We start from the raw sequence: 25006 nt of genomic DNA, 5'->3' as shown, positions 1-25006 counted from the left end.
CGCACAATGGCCCGGCCCGCCCGAAAGACGAGGGGAAGCTCCGCGGTGCGCGGTGCCAATTAGTGAAGAGCGGCGCCTAATTTGAAGCGTAGATCCGACCACGCCGCGGGGCCGCCGGGCCGCCACACCGGGCCGCCACACCGGGCCGCCGCACCCGGCACCACACAGCCAGACCCCGCCACCTCGCCACTCCGGGACTCCGGGATTCGCAACTCCCGCGCATGTTCGGGAGGCAAAAGTAAACGCACGCGTGTGTGTGTGTGTGTGTGTATAGCGTGTGTGATGGTGATGCACGTGTGTGCGTGCGGTGAATAGGGAGCCCGGAACGGCACGCACCCACGGCGTGGCCGCAAGCCATATCATTGTCAGACTGACTCCATTCATTAAAACGCGAGCGCCATGCCTCATCTGCTCATTGTTGCCAACACATAGCCGGCCGAGTAAATTACAGTACGGCGCTGCTGCGCTGCGGCACTGCCGCCAACCTCGGCCGCGCCCCCGCCACCGCATCCAGTGTAGTGGCAGCGCTGGCGGCGTCAAAATCCGCGCCGTTATTCATTCTCATCCCAGGCACGCCTCTGACAGTTCAATGAACACCGGCCGGGCCAGCCTGCGGGTGTGCCCACGCCGTGCGCCCCCGAGACGACGCACCGGCCCGGGTGGAGGTGACAGGGCGGGGAGTGGCGCAGCCAGGCGCGGCGGGGGAAGCTTTGGCGGCGTTATCTGTAGCGGGGCCGGCAGGCTGCTTCCCACCGGGGAGCACCGTCTGTCCCTCTCGCACAGCTCGGGGACGCGCCACGAGTGCGAGAGAGACAGACCTCGGCGGCTCGGAAGCGGTCTGCTGGACCGGCAGTGTGCCGGCAAGGAGCCCAAGCAAAGCAAGGGCTGCTCGCCCAGGCCATGGCCAGGCGGCTGGCATGCAATTAGTCCTTGTGACGTCGCTGCGGCCCCGCCCCGCCCCGCCCCGCCCCGCCCCACCACGACCGGACCGCCGACCGCACCGGCCTCGACGTATCTGGAACGGAGTGGAAGGTCTCATGGACATGGACAGCTTGGAGAAGGCGCCGTTTCAAGCCCAAAAAAACACTGCAGCAGTGGATCTCGCAGAGGGAGAGGGGGGGGGGGCACCGACGATGCGGACCCAGTGCTCTGATTGGCGCGGCCGCAGAGGCGCGCCCTTGGCCAAGTTCAAGTTGGCGTCGCAGAGAGGCAGCGCGCCGTGCCGCTCGGTGCAGCCACGCCGCTGCGGACAAAAGGTGCCCGAGTCCCGAAACGCGGCCGCGGGCCTCGGATCGGAGAGGAAACGGCGAGGTGGAAATGGAGGCAGCAAACAACGAGAAAGATGGCGCGGCAGAGCCATATCTTTTGAGCAATCAACCGGGGCCCAGGGAGGCTCGAACGGGGCGGGGCGGGGCGGGGCGCCCTTTTGTCTCGCAGGAGGCAAACGAGGCCGTGGCGTTGATGCACACGGCCCGCCGTACAATGGGCGGCCGCGGCGATGGATGAGCGTCACTGACGTCATCGACGTCGCCGATCGCACTGCGTTGCTTGCTGGCCTGGCCGGTACCGGCCGGCAGCCTCGCCTCCCCAACTCCCTTTTCGCAACTTATCCAAACGAGTTGTTTTTGGTTCGCCGTCTTGCCACGCCGGGCCGGGGTCGGAAAGATTCCAAACTTAAAGGCTCCCAAGAAGTTGAAATCTCTCATCAGCAAGTGCAAGTCCGCGGTCTTGCCGACTTGGCGGACCGACGGGCCAGCCACCAAGTTTGAGAGCAACCGCCAGCAGGAGGAAGCGAAAAACAAAAACAAAAAGAAAACAAGGGAGGCCGCGAGGCAGCGCTCGTTTTCTCCAGAACTGCAGCGCCTTTCGGCAAGCCTTTCGGGTCAGACAATGGCGGGCCGCTGCAGCATATCACGCCGGGGACACCCGCCGCCCTTTAATTGCACGGCGGGGCGGCCGAGATAAGCGCCGAAACGACTCGGGTGGGGCCCGGGCCCGGATCAGCCAGACTCCGGCCGGGCCACCGCCAAGCACCTCCGAACGCGCGCCCGCGCCACCGTGGGGCACTGGCAAACACCGTCAAACACCTCGGGATGGCCACACTGAGATTCCAAACGCTATGTGTATAGCACGTATGGTGCAATGCAGCTGAGATATCGCACCATACGTGCAATGCGATAGCCATATTGCACCTTACGTGCAATGCATCCCGAAAAGGCCCTATGCTAATGCATGGGAATAGGGAGGCATCGCACCTCATGTGCAATGCTTTTGCATTGCACCAATTGACGCTATACTCATAGCGTTTGGATTCTCAGTGCACACCGTGAAACGCCTCGGAACGCTCCGCGATCATCACCGCGGGCCTCATGCTCTTTCATAAAATTGCCCCAGCGATCGCAGAGGAACATCGAACAGCCAACTTCCAAGCCGAGCCACTCTGCTACGTCCCTCCGCGAGAACAAGAGCGAAGAGCGCCTGCGGACAGCGGGGTAGGCCGGCCCGCCCGGCCGGGGCGTCGCGCTGGCTGCCTGAGTGCGTCCCTGCAGGCGCTACAGGCTGGACGCGCGGGCGTAGGGCGCACCCCCGCTGCAGCCCTCCCTTTCTCGCACTCGCGGGGCGTCCCCGGTGGGCGCGAGAGAGACAGAGCGACGGAAACGACTCTCGGAATGAGCGAGATGCAGCCGCGCCAGCGCCTGGCCGCCTGGCGCGTCGGGCTGCAATGCAATTACCCCGCGAGCGCGACGCGACGGCGCCGCCAAGCAGCGATCTCTCTCTCTCTCTCTCTCTCTCTCTCTCTCTCTCGCACCGGCTTGTTACCGCCGCCACGCCACGCCGCGGCAAAGATTCCCGGCGCCACGGAACGAAAATTGGGACTCGAAACTCAAGAGTCGCGAACAAAGCCATGCATTCGGCAAGCAGTGCGACGGCGCGGAGCTCTCGAACGCGGAGGCCGCCGGCCTAAGTATCTCTAACGATCTCGGCTTCGCAAACAGGAAGTTTCGCCACCCATATCGTCGACCCGCGTTCAATAAAAAATATTTGTCGAGACAGCGCCTCGGGTCTTCCGAAGGCAGGGCCGTTGACACTTCGACTTGCTTTGCGTGCCCGCCTCGGCGCCTCCGTGCCCGCTCATCCCCCCCGACCTTGGAGTAATACTGTTAGGGAGTCCTAACTAGAGCTGCACCTTTCTGTTTGCCAACGCCCTGAAGGCTTGATTTTCAACTTAGAGACTTTCCCAATAGCTCATCTTGTCACAAAAAGAGTGAGGATTTACGGGATGCAAACAGATTGGAGCTAACCCATACCGTTTCGGAGTTCAGGGCGTTTCTGTGCGTGGTACTAGGTGTCCGGCGAATCGTAGAGAGAGAAAGAGATAGTTTCTGAACTTTGCCACCATATAGCTCCTGACTGGGTCAACTTAGAAAGTTCTGGTTTTGAAAAATGGATTTAGAAGGCGAAGGAGATGGACGGGATGTAATCAGCATCGATGAATTCGGTCGGTTTCACGGAGTGCCTTTCCGGCCGAGTGGTTTTCTCTCTCTAGCATTCGTCAGGACAGCTCGGCCCACCGCCGCGCCAGTTAGGACTCCCCACAGTATTACTCCAAGCCCCGACGCCTTGCTCGTCACCAGGAAGCCTGCCACGCCGGCGGCACGCGCCACGCCCACACTGGGGCCCGCGGTGGGCTCAACCCACACTCGCCGCGTCGTGTGTGTGTGTGTGTGTGTGTGTGTGTGTGTGTGTGTGTGTGTGTGTGTGTGTGTGTGTGTGTGTCCCAGCCCAAGGACGACGCCCAGTCCCCGGGCGACGACTTGCCAGACGTCGAATTCATTGCCGCGGTGAGTTATTGCCCTGCCGGGTCGACACGCGCTAACCTATGGGGCTCCGGGCCATCGAGAGAGAGAGAGAGAGAGAGAGAGAGAGAGAGAGAGAGAGAGAGAGAGAGAGAGTTTTTTAGTTTTTAAAATTATTTAGAGAGAGAGAGAGAGAGATGGAAAGGATCGCGCCACAAGTGTGATTGTGCTTGTGCGTGAGACTCTGTGTGTGTGCGTGTGTGTGTGTGTGTGTGTGAGTGTGTGTGAGTGTGTGTGAGTGTGTGTGTGTGTGCGACGAGGAAGAGCGACGACGAAGAGCGACGAGCACGTTTTACTATGATTTCCGTGTTATTTGCGGACACGGGAGATAACAGAGGCTCCCCCTCCCTCCACTGAGAATCCAAACGCTATGAGTATAGCGTCAATTGGTGCAATGCAAAAGCATTGCACATGAGGTGCGATGCCTCCCTATTCCCATGCATTAGCATAGGGCCTTTTCGGGATGCATTGCACGTAAGGTGCAATATGGCTATCGCATTGCACGTATGGTGCGATATCTCAGCTGCATTGCACCATACGTGCTATACACATAGCGTTTGGAATCTCAGTGTCTGGAAAGAGAGACAGAGAGAGATGACGGGGCGGGAGGCAACGTGCCTAGGACGAGGACGGACGCTACGGCCGGGCGAGATGAGGGATGACGCCCTGCAGGACGTGCAGGACGTCCAGGTGCGTCGTGCGCGTGTCCCCGGCGGCGACGCGGCGCTTCTCACGGCCACAGACGGCGCGTCACGCGCGACACAGCCCCGCGCGGGGGCGAGAGAGACGGAGCACCGAGACGCTGAATTAAAACTTCCACTTGAGGGGACTCGGCGGCCCACTGGGACGCAGTGGTCACCTCGCGGCCAACGCTGATTTCGGACGACCATCGCAGGGGTGGGAGAGAGACAGAGTGGCAAAACACTCGGCTTGGCCGACGCGCTGGCTGCGTTTCCACGCCACCGGTAAAGCCAAGCCCTTTTAAAAGGCGGTGGGCCGCGGCTTGGAATGCCTGCCGAGCGATTCCGAGAAGTCGTTTCGCCACTCCGTCTCCCTCGCACCCCTGGAGGCCCCGGGGCTGCCCGTGAGTGCGACAGAGACAGAGCGTCGAAACGGCTGTTTGGAACGGCCGTGCTGGCGAGCGCTCACTCAGCGCACCCAGCCCAGCCCGGCCCAGCCTGCCCGGTAAATCTGCAATTCAGAGAAAGTGGGGGAGGCAGTCGAGCAATTAACGTGCTTCCTGGCCGTGCCGTGCCGCGCCGGGGGCACGCCGTCGAGGGCCTCGTCCAGGACAATCGCCTCCATTGTCGTCATCGCGGCGCCCGCGCGCCAGCAGCGAGCACTCCGAGAGCGCGGGCCTGAAGGCATCGCCTTCAGATTAATAATATTTGCGCCGCGCACTCAACTTCGGTCTCGGCCGGGCCGGGCCGGGCCGGGGGGCGAGAGCAAGCAGAAAGCAGCGCCACCCAGCGACCAGTCTCGCCGTTCGCCACAGGTGAATGGTTACGCGCGCGCCTCAGGGCGGCCGCGTATGTGTGTGTGTTTGTCTGGGCGTGCCTGTGTGTGTGTGCGTGAGGCCGTGCTTTCCGGCGGCCGCTCGGCATCCTTCGTCCCCGGATCCGTTCCCTCCCTCACCCCGCCTCTCCGAAGCCTGCCGTCCGATTCCGAGGGATCGTTCCGTCGCTCTGTCTCTCTCGCACTCAGGGGGCGCCCTCAGGAGTGCGAGAGAGACAGCGCCACGAAGGAATCCTCCGGAGTCGGACGGCTTGGCTCAAAAGTAGCCTGGAAACGCCCCGGGCGGGGCACCGCGCACGGAGCACCGGATACGGCACACCGGGCACGGCACACCGGACAGGGCGCAGGCCGAGCCTCTCCCGGAGGAACTGTCCGACGCGGAACGCGGAACAGGAAACGCCGAACCGAGTTGCTCGATAGTTTCCGCCCACGCCGGCCAGGCCGTCCGCGAGACATCGCGCCTGCGAGAACACCGCCCCGCCCCGCCCCGCGGTGTCACTCTCGCGAGTTGGGCGTTCCACGCGGGCGGGGCGGGGCGGGGCGGGGCGGGGCGGGGCGGGGCGCGCCCGCTTGATGGGGACTGAGGCGGCGGAGATGAACGGACGTGAGAGGCATCGCGGCCACAGAAATCACTGCGCGCCATACATTATGGAGCAGTCCTTCTCAACAAGATCCTTTCCCAAAAAATTGAAACGAGTCGATGAGGTCGGGTCCGCCTCACGGCCCCTTCCCTCTCCCCCGAGCTACCCGACCGAATTTGAGTACCGACGCGGCGAGCGGATGCAGGCGGATCCAAGCAAGCGCAGGGAGTAGCAGAGCCAAGGGTGACCGCGACAGAGGAAGTTTCCTTTTTTCTCGCTTCCGGAAAGTGTGGTGTGGTCGGTGACGCACTCCTTCCGTTTGCAGTGCTCCTGCCTGTGTAACCCGGTCCCGGTCGCCTCGCCCAGTCTCGCCGGGCCCGGGCCGTGAGGGACTCCAACAAGTACCAACAGGACACCGCCGCCGCCGGTACCGAATCGGGTACCGACCGCGGTCCCGGGGCCTCGAGTCACAGGCGCCCTCCGTGCTCTTGCTGGCCGTGCTGGCGGCGCAGGCCAAGGGCGGCATCTCCAAGGACTGCGGCGCGGGGACGACGGGCAAAAACCGACGCCCACCCATTCGTAGCTGCTGGCGGGCTGCTGGCTGGCGGCCCCGGTTAGCCCTTTTTGCCCCAATTAGTGGGTGCCCCGGAGGACCCGCTCAAGGTCATGCCGGCGACCACCTGTCAGAATGCCACCAAGGTCCGCCCACTCCTCTGCACCATTTTTCACCTCCACTGCAGCCTGCAGCCCGGCCCGGCCCGAACCGGCAAAAGCGACTCGTAATTGGGTTAGCTACGGGTCTGGTCGTTCGGGTTGGCCGCGGCCACGGCGGTACACGTCGCCGTGGACAAAGTTGTCCGAAACACGGACCGGCGGGCGAGGAGGCTGCCAAGGCTGCAGCCCCGCGGCCAAGGTGCCGCCCTGCCGGCATTGCTATGCATAGCGCGAGGCACGGGGGCGGGGCAGGGCGCGGCGGGGCGCGGCGGCATGGGGCGCCAACAGTCATACCTCGCCCTGGTTGGCCACGGCAAGGCGGGGCGAGGCTCCCCGGGGAGCCACTGGCAGAATGTGGGGGACATGAAGATGGACAGAAGGAAGGGGGAAAGAAGAGGCCGGAGTAAACAACTCGGCACGTTAATAACAACCAGCCGCGCCAAGTCGCGAGGGGAGCTGTCTCCGATCTGCATTCCCCTTCCTTTTTCTTCGCCACAAAGTTTCTTTTTCTTCCACCGCGCTTCTTTATTTCGGTCTCACATTCTACCCGTTCCGATAGAATGGGCTGGGACCGGCTGCGACGTGTGGGGTGTCGGACACGGACACACACTCACACTCACAGACACGCACGGCGGGCAATCCAATGCCACACAATCCCGTCGCGTCCCGTCGAGATATCGCATCGCAGGCACGCCATGGGCACGCCGACGGCATCCCGAGAATCAAACAGAGACTCGCAGCGACCGGACCGAGGACAAGGAGTGTGTGGCGGCGGAGTTCCATTGGGGAGGCGCGTCTCTCTCTCTCTCTCTCTCTCTCTCTCTCTCTCTCTCTCTCTCTCTCTCTCTCTCTCGCACACACACACGCGCACGCGTTGGCGCCGAATCCCTGCTTCGCGTGCCGTCGAGCCAATTTGCAGTGGATGCGCTGGCCGAGGCGTCCGAGGTGATGATGGCGGCACCGCGGCCAGGGCGAGGTGGGGCCGCGGCCTCCAGGTCGGCCTTCACGCACACTGCGGCCCACTGCGCACTGCCCACTGGCCAGGTGTCGGCGCCAGGGCGGCGGAGGCTGCGGCGGATGCTGTGGCGGCCTCCAGGGCTTGTTACAGCGGGCGGCAGGCGGCCCCCGGGGCACCGAGCCCCCATGACGAGCACCACCGCCATTACCATTAGCGTCCCGGAAATTCACCTTCCCGCAGTGTAGGCGCGCCGTGCGTGCACGTTCGTGTGCCTGTGCAACTACACCCTGGATCCAGGGGGTAAAACATTGAGGCTCGTTTCTCGAAACAAATGGTGCGGTGGGGAAGCGCAACCGTTATTCGGTCCCACAGTTTTTTTTCACAGTCGGCGGAGGGGAGGGGGCAGGGATGCCGCGCCGCGGCAAGCGGTCAAACTTCCACACAATGTACTGGCGCCGCGACTGGCGCGGTCGGAGGGCAGGTCCCTCTCCACAGCGACATCGGAATAAACAAACAAAAACGAACAAACGAGAAGGCAGTGCCAGGCAGGGCCCCAGAGACGCAGTCTTGCGGTCTTTGACGTGTTTTCCTCTCCGGGGCGGGGCGGGGCGGGGCGGCCGCCCCCGCACCACTCGCCCGGGCGACGTCTCACGTGCGGCGTCGCGGCGTGACGCGGCGTGACGAGGGCGGTCGTGACCAGCGCGACGTAGCGAGAAGTGCCGCGCGAATCCCAACGCAATACCAGCGCAGCGCCACAGACTTTGCCACGGACTTCACCACGTACTTCGCCACATACTTCGCCACAGACTTCGCAATGGACTTCACCACAGACTTCACAACGGACTTCACCACGGACATGACCACGGACATGACCACGGGCATGACCACGGGCATGACCACGGGCATGACCACGGGCATGACCACGGGCATGACCACGGGCATCACCACGGACTTCACCACGGACTTGGCCACGGACTTCACCACAGACTTCACCATGGACTGGGTCACGGACTTGGCCACGGCGCGACTCTTCGCCGCCACCCTCCGCGCCAAAACAAAAACCGACCGCGCTTCGGATGTACTTGCAGTGTGCAGGCAGTCCCCGACCGCCTTGAACAAGTGCCAAACGGCGGCGGCGAAGACGATAAGGAAAAACGGGGAAAGAAGACCCCGCGCGGCAGCGCTCCGGACAATTATTGCGCCGACAAAGCGGCACCCGCTCTGTCTCTCTCGCAGCGCCACCAGGCACCTCGCACTCATCATGGGGCGGTCGAGGCGGCGGTGGTACGGTTGGGTCGGGTAGGATAGTGCGGTCGTTACAACTTAGGTCCGCCCCAAAGCCCGTGCGCGGCGCGGGGCGCGCTGCCGTTGGGGACACACCTGGCGGACTGGCGGGCCCAGCGGCCGGCGGTGCCACGGTGCGGCACGGTGCGGCACCAGCACCACCAGCCCGCCTCGCCGCCTCGCCAATGGACGAATAATTGGACCGGCACTAGCAGCGGCGAGTGATCCCCACCATTAACATCGAATTTGCATCAGGCGCCGCGCGAACCCGCCACCACAAAAGACACAAGCCCGGCCGAAAAGTCGGAAACAGCGCCGCGCCACTCACTGCAAGACCCACTGGCGCGCTGTGCGATTGCGGCGGCCACTCGACGCGTCATGATGACGTCACTCGGAAGTGGGGCCGACAAAGACCAAAACAAAAACAACAACAATAAGCACCCCGCGCTGCCCCATTGTGGGGCGTGATGGCTGCACCTGACGATGAAGGGCCTTCCGCGCCGCGGCCCGGACGGATTCACCGCCGATGCGCGCGGGACGCCGCGCCAGTGCAGGAGAGAGAGAGACCGGGCGACACTCACCTGGCGCTGAAGACGGCGGCCAGGGCCAGGAAGCACGAGTCGGCCACGCCGGGGCTGCCAGTGTAGCAGCGGTCCACCACCCAGTCCAGCAGCGGGCCGACGTCCGGGTTGCACTCCAGCAGCAGCACCACCGTCTCCCTGGCCAGCTGGTACACCTGCAACGGAGAGAGAGAGCCTTTTTAACAGCGGCTGTCCACCACCCAGTCCAGCAGCGGGCCGACGTCCGGGTTGCACTCCAGCAGCAGCACCACCGTCTCCCTGGCCAGCTGGTACACCTGCAACGGAGAGAGAGAGCCTTTTTAACAGCGGCTGTCCACCACCCAGTCCAGCAGCGGGCCGACGTCCGGGTTGCACTCCAGCAGCAGCACCACCGTCTCCCTGGCCAGCTGGTACACCTGCAACAGAGAGAGCCTTTTTAACGGCGGCTGTCACGGACTGTCACGGACGCGACAATGTTCGCGTTGGCGCGGTTCACACCCTCCACGGAGTTGGAAACGGCGGCGCGGCCGGCGGCCAATCTGAGGCCGCCGTAAACCGAGGCGCGGGGCGGGGCGACGTAAACCGGTCGGAACAGCGCAGCGGCACGACGGAGACGACCGCCACCGCCCCGCCCTGCCCTGACACTGAGTGATGCACGGACCCGCAATTTCATCCCTGTCCATATTTCTCACCGATTCGCCCGTCTCGTCCGCGTCGACGCGACGCGACGGCTCGCACATGACGCGGGACGGACCGCGGACTCCCGACTCAAACCCACCGGAGGCTACCCGCCAGCGCTGCCGCTGGCCAGGGCACCGTGTCGCACACTAATACCGACCAGCTGGGGCGGTAAAGTGAGCTTCGTCCGGACCCTTCGAGATTGAAGGGCACAGTATTGCGGCAGATCCAATCCCATGCATTTCGACTTTAAATGTAAGCCATAAGTACTTACCATACCTACCAGAGTTTGACAGACAGCGGCGCCACCCTCTGGTAAAACAGGGGAACCAGCTCCATTAGGAAATGAAACTTGGACCAGCGATCGGGGATTGTGTGAGGGTAGGGTGTGGGTTGGGCGAGAGGCGGGCCCTCTCCTCAGCCTCGCTGCCCGGCTTGTCCTGGTTGGCCGCATCCCCTTGTTTATTTTTGTTTCGGGACGTGTCGTCGGGGGCGGTGGGGGCGGTGGGGGCGGCGGGTGCGCTTCGACTCCGGCCGGCGTCCCGCCTCCCCGATGCTCAAGGTTAATACGACCACACAGCCTCGCACACAGCATCTCGTCCTTCTTCTTTCGCCCGCCTTCTTCTCGGACACGACAGCTTCCCGCGGTGCTTTTACCAGCCGAGCGATTCCGGACGGCCTCTGTCTCTCTCGCACCCCTGCGGGACCGCGTGCGGGACGCCCCACGAGTGCGACAGAGACAGAGGCCCTGCAGCCTGCAGCACTCCACTTGCTTCCGCCGCTTGCTTCGCGCGGGCCGAGCCAGGCCGATGCTGTACACACTCTGCAAATGGAGGGCTTATTCCGAGACGGCCCGTCCATCTGCAGTGGGCTGCAGGCGGTAACCCCCCTCCCCCAACCCCCTCACACTCTTCTTCACGTCGCGGCCAGACTGGCAAACTATTTGCTGAAACACGGCGCGCGTCGCCAACACAATCCCCATCCCCAACACAAACGCAACTCCCAGCCCAGCCCAGCCCAGACTCACGGCGTCCGAGCCAAGCCCGGCCGGGGCCGTCCCGGCCAAGCCGATCCGCGTAAGTCTCAGACACCGAGAGTGTTCCGCCAACTCATCAGGACTCATCAAGGCCCCGCAAACTCGGCCGTTCTGCCGTGCCCGCCGTGCCGCCGTGCCGCCGTGCCCGCCGTGCTCGTTCCCACCGACCAAGTTGGCGGCGGTCTCTGCTCTGAAGGGCATCGCGCCGCCCGGCCGCCACCGGTAGCGGACTGACTCCGAGAGTCGTTCTCGTCGCTCCGTCTCTCTCGCACCTGCACGGGCACCCACCCCACGAGTGCGAGAGAGACGAGAGCGACCAGTCGAACCAGTCTGCTGCTACAGCCGCAGCGCTCCGGCCTCCGGCTGCCTCCGGCCCGCCGTCGAACACACGCGTCACGCCTCGCTGGAACCAGGGAGGGAGGCTCCCCGACGACAGATCCTCGCCGATCCTTCAACGCGATTTTCCCCGAACAACAACTTTCTCGCAGACCACTCGCCCGTCCGCCCCCAATCCCTGGCGCTCTTGATCGCCGGCCCTCGTCCATTCTGCGTTCCTTCTTCCTCCCGCACGATTTAATCGGCGTCCAGTGGCGCGACGCCGGGGAGGGATTTCTAGCGGAGTGCCCCAGGTCCCTGGGCCCGGCCCGTCAAAGCTCCTCACCGTCTTGTTCGGCCAATCCGGCTCCAAAGAAAACATTCCCTAACTCAACACCAATACGGGTTAATCGCTGCAAGGTCCCGGACGCGGCCCTCCCTGCGACTCCCGCCGCCTAGAAGCGCGGCTACAAACACCAACTTTGTTACATAAACGAAAAAAAGTGTTTGACGTGCTGCACACGCCACGCAGCCCCCGCCGCCGAACGCGACCCACTTAGACTAGGCCGAGCTCCTGCAGGCCACGCAGCTGCACACTGCAGGCAAGGCAGCCCATCGTGCTCACTGCCTCCCCCCCCCCCCATCCCCGTCCCTTTCGTTTGGCAAAACCCGAACAGAAACGAAATCAACTTGGTGACCAACACCATCTCCCGAAATCCTTGGTTTCCTATCCTTTCCTCGTTTCGTTGTTTTTATTTCTGGGGGTGGAGCACAAATACCCCAGGACATCTCGCAAGTGCCCGCGCCCGCGTACAAGCTCAGTGGGGGCCGGCTAGGAGGGTCATCGGAGACGGTGCTCGGAAGCGGCCTTCTGGCATTGCGAGAGACTCTGAAGAGGCAACTCGCTCGCTTGCCCTCGCTAGACTTAACCTCATTGGGGAACTCGCTAGGCGCAGACGAGCAAGTACGACTTCTTAGTCGACAAGAAGCTGGCTAGAGGCCCACTGGAAGTTTGGAGGCTCAACTGGAGCCAGGCACGCCTGACCTTTACACCCGAGGAGTCGCCACAGTCCCCAAAGGCTTGCCAGAGCAAGCGCCGACCCATGCAAGGTGCACCAGGGATGAGTGAGCCACCCTCAGAAACAGAAACAAAGGAGCGAGAAGAGGGCAGGAAAACAGGGATTCCGCAAGATCGTGCAGTTCGCGAAGTTGATTTCCTTACTGTTCAGGTTTGACCAAACAGTGGTGGGGTGGATTTCGGTATAACCCGCGGTGGCAATGCCAACGGCCTAGTGGCCTAGCAACACTAGGAGTGACAACTCGAAGTGACACACGCACTTTCGCCGCGTGACCCGACTGACTGGCCACTGGCCGCCGTCCGACGGCTTGGCCAAAACGGGCCGGCCCTGACCTTGAAGCGGTATTGGGCAGACGGAAGGACGCGCGGAAAGTGCGGACGGACAGCGCGACCGATCTGGCGCGAAAAAGCAAAAGTCCAAACAAAGCGCAAGGCGCTGTTGCTACTTTGTGTCTTACAAGCGAACGTTTTCAGGTGTCAGGAGCCGATTGCTCCCATACTTCGGGATCTTAAAGACCACCCTAAAAAAGAATTTTCGGCACCCACAGTTCGTGCTGAAAGTCACTACAACGCCCTAAAATGAAAGTTGAAAATTGACCAATTTTCATAAAGTTGACCAAAAAATTTATCTTCAAAGAGCGTCCATGAAAGCAGATGATACGTACTTTCTTAGTTCCCGACAAAAAAATTTAAGAGCAGAAATTACAATTTGCCATGGTAATTGTTTTAGTTTGAAAAGGTCTTATGAACTTTCCAAGCCTGTTAAAAATTGAAAATGAAATAAATTGGATCAGAAGAGGCTTTCCAAGGACCCACAGCACCGTGCGGGACGCCATTACCCCTGCCACACCGCAGGACCTCTGACCATCCGAGGTGCCCTATTTCGCCGCTAGGTTTCGCCCGCTGCGTCCGAGGCGAGCCGCCAAGCGAGATGGTAGACTGCCCCCCCCCCCTCCCCGGTCCCTTTAGTTTGGCAAAACCCGAACAGAAACGAAATCAACTTGGTGACCAACACCATCTCCCGAAATCCTTGGTTTCCTATCCTTTCCTCGTTTCGTTGTTTTTGTTTCTGGGGGTGGAGCACAAATACCCCAGGACATCTCGCAAGTGCCCGCGCCCGCGTACAAGCTCAGTGGGGGCCGGCTAGGAGGGTCATCGGAGACGGTGCTCGGAAGCGGCCTTCTGGCATTGCGAGAGACTCTGAAGAGGCAACTCGCTCGCTTGCCCTCGCTAGACTTAACCTCATTGGGGAACTCGCTAGGCGCAGACGAGCAAGTACGACTTCTTAGTCGACAAGAAGCTGGCTAGAGGCCCACTGGAAGTTTGGAGGCTCAACTGGAGCCAGGCACGCCTGACCTTTACACCAGAGGAGTCGCCACAGTCCCCAAAGGCTTGCCAGAGCAAGCGCCGACCCATGCAAGGTGCACCAGGGATGAGTGAGCCACCCTCAGAAACAGAAACAAAGGAACGAGAAGAGGGCAGGAAAACAGGGATTCCGCAAGATCGTGCAGTTCGCGAAGTTGATTTCCTTACTGTTCAGGTTTGACCAAACAGTGGTGGGGTGGATTTCGGTATAACCCGCGGTGGCAATGCCAACGGCCTAGTGGCCTAGCAACACTAGGAGTGACAACTCGAAGTGACACACGCACTTTCGCCGCGTGACCCGACTGACTGGCCACTGGCCGCCGTCCGACGGCTTGGCCAAAACGGGCCGGCCCTGACCTTGAAGCGGTATTGGGCAGACGGAAGGACGCGCGGAACTTTCCAAGCCTGTTAAAAATTGAAAATGAAATAAATTGGATCAGAAGAGGCTTTCCAAGGACCCACAGCACCGTGCGGGACACCATTACCCCTGCCACACCGCAGGACCTCTGACCATCCGAGGTGCCCTATTTCGCCGCTAGGTTTCGCCCGCTGCGTCCGAGGCGAGCCGCCAAGCGAGATGGTAGACTGCCCCCCCCCCCCCCCTCCCCGGTCCCTTTAGTTTGGCAAAACCCGAACAGAAACGAAATCAACTTGGTGACCAACACCATCTCCCGAAATCCTTGGTTTCCTATCCTTTCCTCGTTTCGTTGTTTTTGTTTCTGGGGGTGGAGCACAAATACCCCAGGACATCTCGCAAGTGCCCGCGCCCGCGTACAAGCTCAGTGGGGGCCGGCTAGGAGGGTCATCGGAGACGGTGCTCGGAAGCGGCCTTCTGGCATTGCGAGAGACTCTGAAGAGGCAACTCGCTCGCTTGCCCTCGCTAGACTTAACCTCATTGGGGAACTCGCTAGGCGCAGACGAGCAAGTACGACTTCTTAGTCGACAAGAAGCTGGCTAGAGGCCCACTGGAAGTTTGGAGGCTCAACTGGAGCCAGGCACGCCTGACCTTTACACCAGAGGAGTCGCCACAGTCCCCAAAGGCTTGCCAGAGCAAGCGCCGACCCATGCAAGGTGCACCAGGGATGAGTGAGCCACCCTCAGAAACAGAAACAAAGGAACGAGAAGAGGGCAGGAAAACAGGGATTCCGCAAGATCGTGCAGTTCGCGAAGTTGATTTCCTTACTGTTCAGGTTTGACCAAACAGTGGTGGGGTGGATTTCGGTATAACCCGCGGTGGCAATGCCAACGGCCTAGTGGCCTAGCAACACTAGGAGTGACAGCTCGAAGTGACACACGCACTTTCGCCGCGTGACCCGACTGACTGGCCACTGGCCGCCGTCCGACGGCTTGGCCAAAACGGGCCGGCCCTGACCTTGAACTTTCATTTTAGGGCGTTGTAGTGACTTTTAGCACGAACTGTGGGTGCCGAAAATTCTTTCTTGAAATGGTCTTTAAGATCCCGAAGTATGGGAGCAATCGGCTCCTGACACCTGAAAACGTTCCCTTGTTAGTGCCGCACGCCCGGCAGGCCGCCCCGCAGGCCGGTGCGTCACTGCGCCCTACCGCGCCGAGGTTCGATCCCCGTCGACCGACGAAAAATTTTCCGGTTTACTACTTTCTTCCGTCCGCGGGCTTGGTTCGCGCCCGGCCTCCTCCGGCGCGACACGACACTGTGACATGGCGCTGTAGCGACGGCGTCACGGGACGCGGCGTGAGAAATGGGAACAGTTGCGCGACGGACGCTGCGCGAATTAGAAATGCAATTTCAGAGAACAAGATCATGCTAACGCCTCCCTATATTAATACGGTTAATACAACGTGTGATCGGGACCGATGGAAGGAAACATCTCGACCGACGACAACTGCGCGCCCCTGCTTCCCCACTAGCCTAACTGGCGACCGGGACTGGCCCCGCGAGCGGACGGCAGCGCAACGCGCGCAGCGCACTCTTGCGGCAGCTGGCGGAACCACGTCGGGTCGGGCGGTGACAAAGGCGCCAAAGTCGTTTCTGTGGAGACCATCTAATTCAGGCTTATTTCCTGTCGTTTTCAGTAAGGAATCGTCAGAGAGTCTGCCATTTCAATTACTGTGTGGGCAAGATCTAGCGGGTGATGGGTATTTAAGGGCTTAACGACTGGAATACACCGCATGCTCTACATTCCAGTCAACCATAAGCCTTGGCTGCTTCAAGTCAAATTTCTTGAAACAAGCCCTAACTACTCACGGACTTGTTTTAAGTCCGAAATGACTTGACCCACGACAAGACGAAACAAGGCAATATCTGACTTGATTTAAGTCTTTTCTGGCCTTGAAGCAATCAAGGCCCAGTTAGCCTTGTTTCAAAGCCAGCCCGACTTGATTCAAGACACCTTTCTTCTGTGTGCGGGGTTAGGGGAGGTCGGCAAGGGCTGGAACGGGCTGGGCTGGTAACGGGGGACTGCGAGCAGGGGGACGTCAGACTGCGGACTGATTCCGAGAGTCGTTTTCGACGCTGTGTCTCTCTCGCACCAACATTGGACGCCCCATGAGCGCGACAGAGACAGAGCGACGAAAACGACTCTCGGAATCAGTCCATGAGTCCATACTACCGGCGGCAGACAAAGACGAAGACGAGGGCACGCCAACTTTGGCGGGCGGGCCCGGTGCTGCTGCCGCTGCTGCTCCTTGCACCTGACAACGGTGATAAACGCCGCCGACGATGATATCTTTTTCTTGCCGTCTGGCACACACACACACACACACACGCACACGCTGATAATGGCTTGATGTGTTGTTCCGACGCAGCCTTCTCCCTCCGGCCGGCCCGCGATGCGCGGGACGCGGCTGCTTCGCGACCACTTGGAAGCGGCTTCGATTCGAATAACCGGCGCTCCAAGCGGAAACCGCGCAGCCAAGCCAGCCAATCATAAGCGGCTGTCTTAACGAAAGCGGTCGTAAAGTCGGCCCGAGGCCTCACCGATGCACAAACACACGCGGTCACACGGCACTGTCACTACACTCGACACTCGCGGCGGGCTCCACACGGCGGCACAACAAAGAACAAAGGGCAGCGCGCCAACGGACGAACCGAACGAACACAACCGCTCGGCGCGGCGTTCCCGCCAGACCGCTAGTGCACCGTCCCGCCACCAGAGCGCGCTCAACCCGCCGCTTCGCGCCACCTTCCTAAATGGCCTAAAACCGCCTGAAGAAAGCACCTATTTTTTCCTTGAAATTAAAAACGATGAACTAGGCCCTAACCCCAAAGTTTTTGTCTTGAAACCCTAGAAATAATTGGGTGCGATCATACTGCCTCGGTGGCGAGGTATCGACTATTTCAGCGGAGGCGAGAAGAAGAACAAAAGGCGAGCGGGTCACTTCCGCTTGGGTCACAACAAACAGACAACAGAGGATTTAAACATCGCCGAAAATATTTTTTGTCAGTTAAACTGGCAGTTAAATAGGCATGTTTTTAAGTAAAGGTGTCATCTGCTAAAAAGAATGAAATAAAAATAAAAACATGGAAGAAAACACGAGCGGAGAGGTCCCTGGTCCCGGGCGGCAGCAGTGGCGGTGCCGACGACCCTCACAGCGAGCGAGGTCAACGGCAGGGCGGCGCGGCCAAGACCGCGGCCACCTAGGCCTTCCCGGGCAGGCAGACCGGACGGCAGCCTCGTCCACGGAAAGCGATTCATGCATTCCAAATGGCCCTGCCGCCCCGGCCGCCTCAAAGGCGTGTGTCATGCAGACCCTGGGTGCCGGCTCCGCCAGGCTCCGCGATCCCTCGCGTGCCCCTCAAGAGGCCCGGCCCCGTCGGCCGGCCGGCCATCCAATCTGCCTCCGAGTATTTGCGCAGGCCTGCTGCATCGGGCGGGCCTAGGGCTGGGCCTTGGTCGCCACCCCGGCGGTGACTGGCACGTGATGGTGTCCAGGGCGTCGGCCGCGCGGCGAGCAGCGCGCACGGAGCCAAGGCGAGGCGGCGGCGGACGCGGCGGTCAATAGGATTAAGATACCCGGCCGGGGGACACCTGGGCGGCCAGAGAGAAGCTCATTTTTCTCGGCGGAAAGGGGAAAAAGGATTCCCCGGGACGCTCTGCTCGCTCCGCCGCGTGTCACACACACTGGCGGAATGGAACGGACGAGGACGAGCTACACTCTCGCGCGGCGAACCAGCGCCACGCCGACACGGCGGCCATGTGCTTTCCAGCTCCAGCGGCACGGCGGTGCGGCCGCGGCACTTTATGTCTACCTGCAACGAGCAATGCTGGCTGGGGCCGTAAAGTTGGCCGGCTGATAAGAAAGGGAAAGGGAGGGGGGCAGGGGGTGCAACCGACTGCCTGTGAATCACAACTGGGGCGACAGATAAAACAGAACGGACAGAGTTCATTAAAGGCGGGGCGGAACGGAAGCGAACGGATTGGCATCGATAGGGAAGGGCGGGGAGGGGGAGGAGGAGAAGAGCTACCTTCCCAAGCGCCGAGAGCGCCGCGAGCGTAGGCATCCGGCGGCGTGGCGCGCAGCCGTGTGCCGCGGGCATGCCTACCCCGCGATTCGCAGGCGCTTGGCCCGCCGCCACTTCGAGGCCCTGTCCCTCACCTTCTCGTCCAGCGAGGCGAGCAGCATGTCCAGCCAGGGGTACAGCGCGCCGTCCTCGTGCAGGGCGTCCGGGTTGAAGCAGGCGCCGCAGCACAGCAGGGCGCTCATGGCCTGCAGGGCGGACAGCTGCAGCTCGGTGCAGGCGGTCGAGGCCGCGTCGTCGGCGGCGTCCTGGCCCACGCCCAGCGCCCGCGCGAAGCGGCCCGTCCAGCCCGCGAACAGCGAGAACAGGCTGCGGCGCAGGTCCCGCTTCAGCAGGTTGTGGCACGTCTCCAGCGAGAAGCTCTTGATCATCTTGCGGATGAAGTTGCAGAAGTGCAGCTTGACCGTGGACGGCAGGTCCTTCTCCGGCTCGCTCTCCAGGTACAGCCTGGCGCCCTCGATGTACTCCACGATGGTGGGGTGCAGGGACCGGGACTCGGCCTCCAGCATGCTCGAACTGCAACGGACCGGCAAGGCAAACATGGTGAGTCTCAAAGCGTCAGGGTCTAGAAGGTAACACGCCATTCTGTCTCACGGTCCCGTGCCGCTCACCTCATGCCGAAGGTGCCGTGCTCGGCAATCAGCTCGAACACGCGCACCACCTGCAGGCGCAGCGCGTCCCGCCGGCGCCGGCGCCGCATGTTCTCCTGCTTGCGGTCCACGGCCTCCCGGATGTACAGCACCAGCTCCTCCAGCAGGTCCTTGAGGGCCTCCACGTTGACCCGGCCCAGGGCCTGCACCGCGGCGTCGCGCACGTCGGCGGCCTCGCAGCGCAGCAGTGGCACGACCAGCTTGTAGAGGCCGCCGGGCGGGCAGGACACCTGGCTGCCGCCGGGGTTGCTGGCCTTGTTGTCGCCGCGCTCGTTCGTCAGGCTGTCCGGGGACGAGCTGCGGAAGAAACTGCACACATGTAGACTTTTAATGGACGGACGGGACCAGAAGGGAGAGACAGAGCGAGCCAGGCAGAGCAGACGCAGAGGAAGAAATGAGAGCAAAGAAAACGACAGCACGTCCTTACCTCAAGCTCAAGTCAGGAGAGGCACACCGAACCACTGGGCTGGGAATCGGTGGCACCACACGGAATGCAAAAGCAACATAGGTCTTCCAAACGTGCATGTGGATGTCACGTTCATTGATGGGTTTCCGAACGGTCACAGAGCTTCTCAGCAAGGATGCTCTGTTGTCGCTTACAGGCCTAAAAATTATTTTAAAAAATAAGTATATACTCAATAGTTGTTATTTGATTTGATGTTCTTGGACTCTCGATGAAATACTTACGTTGGGTCAATGACAGTAAAGAGAGAGTTGATCCGAGAGAAGACAATAGGCCAAGAATGTAGGACAGCTGTTGGGCAGGATGACAGAACTCTATCTTTCTCTAAGAAACCAAACAAACATGTAGCCCATGGGTCAAATCCAGCCAAGTTTAGCTGGGAAGAGCTTTTTGTACTATTCTCATCTTGAAATCCTGCATAGAAAACAAATTGACATTTTTTAAAATTCCACAGCGGATTCTTACAGAATTATAGAACGGAAAATTACCTGCAGTCCACACTGAGGAACTCCGGTCAGCAATCCACTGCAAGTCTATGGATGATATAGCTAAAGCAGCTGACTTCTCAGGAGGAGGGAGTGAACTGAGACATTTTTCAAACACAACCGGACAACATTTGTCAATAACATCAATGACAGGTTGATCATGTCCAGCACTGCCAACCAGCTTCAACAGGTGTTTCACTTCTCGTAGGATGTGAACTGACAACCTTCGAGGATACAATCGGCAGTGGCACAGCATCACTAAAGCCAGGGCCTCTACCATATGCAAGACAGTCCCTGCAGCTTCCACTTTCTGCAAAAGGGAGATAAAGAACAAAGGGGTTATTTGAGGGGAAGGGAAAACTGACAGAGGGAAACAAAAACACAAGACAAAGACAAACCTGAACTGCGTCCTGAAGCTTCTTAGCATGGGGAATGTGATACTCTCGTTCACTTGCAGTGCTGCGATCACTGATGGTACTTCTTTCGCTTCCCCTATCACTACTTGCAGCAGATGGAGGGTGAGTGGGGACAGGCTGCGAAGAATGGGCCACTGATGTTCGCAAAGTAGTTGTTCCAGGAACAACCAAAGCATTTTTCCAACTAGTCAGCAGTTGCAAGAGCATCCTAAGCCCATTATCAAGTAGTTGAGGGAAAGTGTCTTGCACATCTCTGGCAAGAAATTGTGTGAATCCTAAAAGAACAAGCAGAAATTTAAGTCAAAGAAAAACTTCAGGTTGCAAGAACATTATATGATAGAAAGGCCAAATGAGAAGATGTGACTTACCACAAATAACATCCTGTCTCCAATCTGGGAAATCTATCACTAATGTTTGAAGGCTTTGATAAGCAAGAGCCCTCAACTCTTCATCCATGTGAACCGTAAGTCTTGCAAGTAAATCTACAAGCTCAGCACCAGTAATGCCATCTGGAATGAGTCTTGGAACAGCAGCTACACAAGTACGGAATAAGTCAATTCGAGGCTTTCTTTCACCAGTAATTAGCTCATCAGGCTCTTGACGTAAAAAGTACGAAGAAAAGCTTGGGTTTGAAGTAGCATGAGACTCTTTGTTTACATTCTGAACATTGGTCAGCATCAAAGGACGACCATAATGAACATCCAGAGCTCTTAAAATGTCCACAAAAACTCTTCGAACATGAGGGAAATATGCTGACATTCCAATGCTTCGAGCTGTATCATCAGTCAGCATTTTGTTGAGGAAAGTCTTCTTCACTCGCAAGGTGTTTCCTGATGGCATGACTCCCACTGTGCGTGGCATAGGAGGTTCCCCTTCTTTCTGCTGCAGGCTGTCAGCAACAACAAGGAACGCACGCAGGCCTATACTCATACGCTCAGGAGTTAAGATAATTTTAATAGGCCGCCCAACAGAGAGAAGGTCAAAGACAATTTCTCGCATAGCAAAATCAAGTCTCTCTTGAGCGATGAATTGAATAATTTTCACAAAAATATTCAAGGGTGTGTCCCGAGGCACAACTGCTTTAGAACCCTTTGGGAACAGAGAGTTTACAATGCTTTGCAAGCGAGACTGGGTGGCTGAGTTACTCTCACATTTGATACGAATCATATAGACCCAAAGTAGTCGATACAGAGCTTCTAAAGCAACACGGCACATCTTTGGATCCTTGTTTTTCAAGTGAGATAGACACATGGCAAGGAAGTAGTGCCAATTCTGTAAAAAGAATTGCTTTTGACTGACACACAATAAACAAGTCACCATGGGAAAAAGAGGTAATCTGTGCTTATTTTTGGTGCACATATCCAGTGTCTGAGTGTATAGCATCTCAACAAAATTCTTCAGACAAGGAACATTTACTTCATTCTTCACAGTAGCAGCAACTGGGACAAGAATCTCAACAAATAAACCAGCCAAGGCATGCTTGACATCCTTGTCTTTCACTTCCAAAAAATACTGTGCACATTCTTGCATAAATTGAAAAGATGCCTCAAACTCTTCTATGGGCACCATTTTGACTCGGAAGAATTTCATTCCCATCAATAAAGCTATTATACTGTGAGTGGTAGTCATACTGTGTTGAGGATTAGGATTTGGCTCCTTGCTTCGCAGTTCTTTCAATTCTGCCATAAACCTTTTACGGACAGAGGAAAATCTTGACTGGGCGAGAGCACCAATTACTTCGGCATACAAGTCAGCAACAATGTGAATGTTTGCAGCATTTGGACTGCTTTGTGATCCTTCCCGATGTTTGAAATGTTTGAAGGCAATATCTTCAATATATCTAACAAGATCTTCATGACCTGGATGAAAGGGTAACTGTCGAAGCACTTCAATCAGCATCAGGCAGAAGATAAATTCAACTGCCAAATCTCTTCTTTCCTGCTGTAAATCAGCTTCACTACGTTCTGATGATTCAGTGCTGTGGAGAAAAGACCAACAAAAGTTAAAGTAGGCTGGACCAAGCAACTTCTGATAAAATTAGTTCTAGCATCAAAATTTCACATTTTCACCTTTTGCCTTTTTGATCGCTTTTCTTTTGTTCAGTCGATATTGGATCAGACACTCCCATCTGCCGTTTGTACCAAGCAAAAAGAGCTCTCAGAATAGAGGGCAAACAATGCTCAGCAACAGAGCCAAATGCACTGAGTAGTTGATCAAAATTAGAATCTTCTCCACGCTGCAGTGCTTTTGACAGCAAGCGTTCCTGAAAGGAGACAGGACAAAATTTGGCAAACAGTAAAGAATCGTTCAAGAATTTACAATGTTACATGCCAAATAGACTGTAAATAGAATAAGTTTTAAACTTACAGGAGGATCTCCCATGACAGACTCTATTTTCTTTTCTGCTTGAATAGTAAATTCAGCGAATAAGGTTCTCATAACAAATTCCCCTGGGCGTATGTTAATATCAACATTGACACATGTAGGGTATGGAGAACGTTCTTTGTGAGCACCCCAAGGAAGCATTGTGCCTTCTTTGGCACCTGTAACCTCTGATAAAACAATTGAACAAGTTATTAAATACCTTTCAGTAAAAAAGACTGTAAGTACAAAAGCAAACCAGAAATAGTCATCAATATTATATTTACCTGACAAAGTGCCAATGTTAGTCAAGGGAGATGAGTGAATGAGAAATCCTCTTTCTTGGCGATTGGCCTCTGGTGTAGCAGGTGCAGAGCTAACACCACCAGTGCCTGGGCTGGAAGTACTTCCCAAACCAGGACTCAGACTAAGTCCGCCTTCAGCGCCACTCACGCCATCACTGGTATTGAGAAGTCCACTACTCTGCGGTGGGGCTCTCTCACCAACAGAGTGTTCAAATTGGGAATCAATTCCTGAGGCTGAAGACACTGTCACCTCAACACCACTCCCTGCAAGCAGAACACAGGAACAAATTATTCCTTGCTGTAGAGAGGTAAAGAAGAGCTAGGGCATAGGTAGAAGAAAGTAGGGGTAACACATAATTGGATCTAGGGATCTCAACAGGTGACCATGGCAGAGCAAGCCACCACACATGATCCTGTTTGTGCAACACTGCCAAGAAATGCTTCAAACTTAATTTCTTACCAGAGGAAGTGGCACTTTCCATGGCTCCTCCTTCTTCAGGCTGCTTCATCCCTGTGCAAAAAGGCAGTTTCAGTAAAGAAATTTCACAAAAGATAAATAAATATGACTTGGTAAACATACACCAAACAAGATTTGAAACACATACTAAATGAATACTATCCTCTCAAATTTTATGAGCTTAAATGAATCAATTATATTAATACATTAGGGATATAGGTACCATATGAGGTGTTTTGCTCGTCTTCTTCGCCTTCCTCTAAAAGCATTCTGTCATATAAGAGGACAGGCTTTATCAAATGATGATCCGTCCTCTGACGGTAATTTCACTTCTATGGTGTGAACCATTCGACCTGAAAGCAAAACCAGATATGAACCAAGTTAAACCCAGAGCCTATCACAACATTGTTTGTCCCCAAAATTTTTATGCACAAGCCAGAATAAATAAATTTAGACTACTCGTACAAATAAGCACCGGATTTTCTGAACGTTTCCATTTTAACACAGCTAAATACACACGTGGAAGAGAGAAACTTGAAAATACGTAGGCTTTTAAGGCTCACTAGCAGCCTACAAGAATGAATCAATTATTAGACGTATATTTAGGTTATGCCGGGCACACAATAAACAACCGACATATAAGAACGGGAAACTACCTAAGATTGTCTATTGCGCGAGCACATGAAGTTCTACGATGACAACAGTCGCAGAGGACTCAAAGATCTCTGTTTATTATTAATTGTTTATACCTTTTTCCGAAACAATAACAGCTGAGTGCGAAATTGCAGACTATATCCACCTTTCATTCGAAGGCGGGAAGGGAAGGTGGGCGGGGCAAAGGGGGCGGGCGGGGGAGGCAAAATTGCCAAACCCACCTCACTTTACAAGGGGCGCGACGCTGCAAATACCAACCCCTGCTAATCGTATCCATTATAGGATCAACTTCTATCAAAACATTCTGTTGCTCGTACTTTTGCATGGAAAAAATATTTAGGTTTGACTATAGTGGTCGATTTAATTCGATTTTACAAAGGTAAAGAAAAAAGAAAACTTGCCTTATTTTGTGTTTTGTTGTTGGTAAAGACAATCATTCTTCGTTTGTTTTGGTGTTCTTTTGTTCTTCTCTTGCCACCTTTTTCGTCTGCTCTCAAACACCCTGTTTGCGCTGTTTGTCTCGAACTCTCGTAGTTCGTCTGATGTCGTGTCATTCAACGAATAACCTCTCCGTATGACTGCATAACTGCACTGGTAAGCTATCGGGAAGGATTTTTCATTAAGTTGAGGTGGCTTTAACTAGGTTTATGCAATTGATCTGCTTGATTATTCGTGTCATGCCACTCTTGAATGACTGCCCTGGGTGGGTCTGTTGGGGTGGCTTTCATTGCCCATCCAATTTTTTTTTCCAGTTGGAGTGGATGAATTGCATTTTG

General features: G+C 57.3%; 2 protein-coding genes across 6 annotated transcripts in view; both read right to left on the bottom strand.

Annotated features, from left to right (window-relative positions):
• LOC117653511 (protein furry-like) overlaps positions 1-9620 on the bottom strand; it is an 89319-nt gene extending 79699 nt beyond the window's left edge. Inside the window, exon 1 of the mRNA XM_034399225.1 lies at positions 9491-9620. The gene's annotated coding sequence lies outside the window, so the exon portion shown is untranslated. The remainder of the gene's footprint in view (positions 1-9490) is intronic.
• A 42-nt stretch (positions 9621-9662) lies between these two features.
• On the bottom strand, positions 9663-24390 carry LOC117653512 (protein furry-like). Of its 5 annotated transcripts, none has more exons than XM_034399226.1 (14): positions 24326-24390; positions 23800-23929; positions 23580-23630; positions 23102-23383; positions 22821-23005; positions 22523-22716; positions 20822-22431; positions 20436-20728; positions 20041-20347; positions 19777-19966; positions 19517-19693; positions 19051-19398; positions 18517-18955; positions 9663-9885 (listed from the first exon to the last, which is right to left on the bottom strand). In XM_034399226.1, the coding sequence occupies exons 2-14, from the start codon at positions 23843-23845 to the stop codon at positions 9790-9792; spliced, it is 4218 nt and encodes a 1405-aa protein (XP_034255117.1). In that variant the 5' UTR covers positions 23846-23929; positions 24326-24390; the 3' UTR covers positions 9663-9789. The 5 variants fall into 5 exon arrangements, with proteins under 5 accessions (XP_034255117.1, XP_034255121.1, XP_034255120.1 ...); XM_034399230.1 differs by having other exon boundaries at positions 19051-19386; XM_034399229.1 differs by having other exon boundaries at positions 24233-24338.
• Between the last annotated feature and the right edge of the window lie 616 nt (positions 24391-25006).

The sequence above is a fragment of the Thrips palmi genome, unplaced genomic scaffold, assembly GCF_012932325.1.
Source record: "Thrips palmi isolate BJ-2018 unplaced genomic scaffold, TpBJ-2018v1 HiC_scaffold_8, whole genome shotgun sequence".
NCBI lineage: Eukaryota > Metazoa > Arthropoda > Insecta > Thysanoptera > Thripidae > Thrips > Thrips palmi.
Note: the sequence above shows the minus strand (reverse complement) of the source record. Positions and strands in the feature narration are given on the sequence as shown.

Bases quoted from the DNA above. Each gene is read 5' to 3' on its own strand.
- LOC117653512 (XM_034399226.1), bottom strand. From the start codon at position 23,845: ATGCTTTTAGAGGAAGGCGAAGAAGACGAGCAAAACACCTCATATG. The intron at 23,631-23,799 runs GTACCTATATCC...CTTTTTGCACAG, and splicing joins CGAGCAAAACACCTCATATG to GGATGAAGCAGCCTGAAGAA. The intron at 22,432-22,522 runs GTGAAAATGTGA...TTTTCTCCACAG, and splicing joins AGCGATCAAAAAGGCAAAAG to CACTGAATCATCAGAACGTA.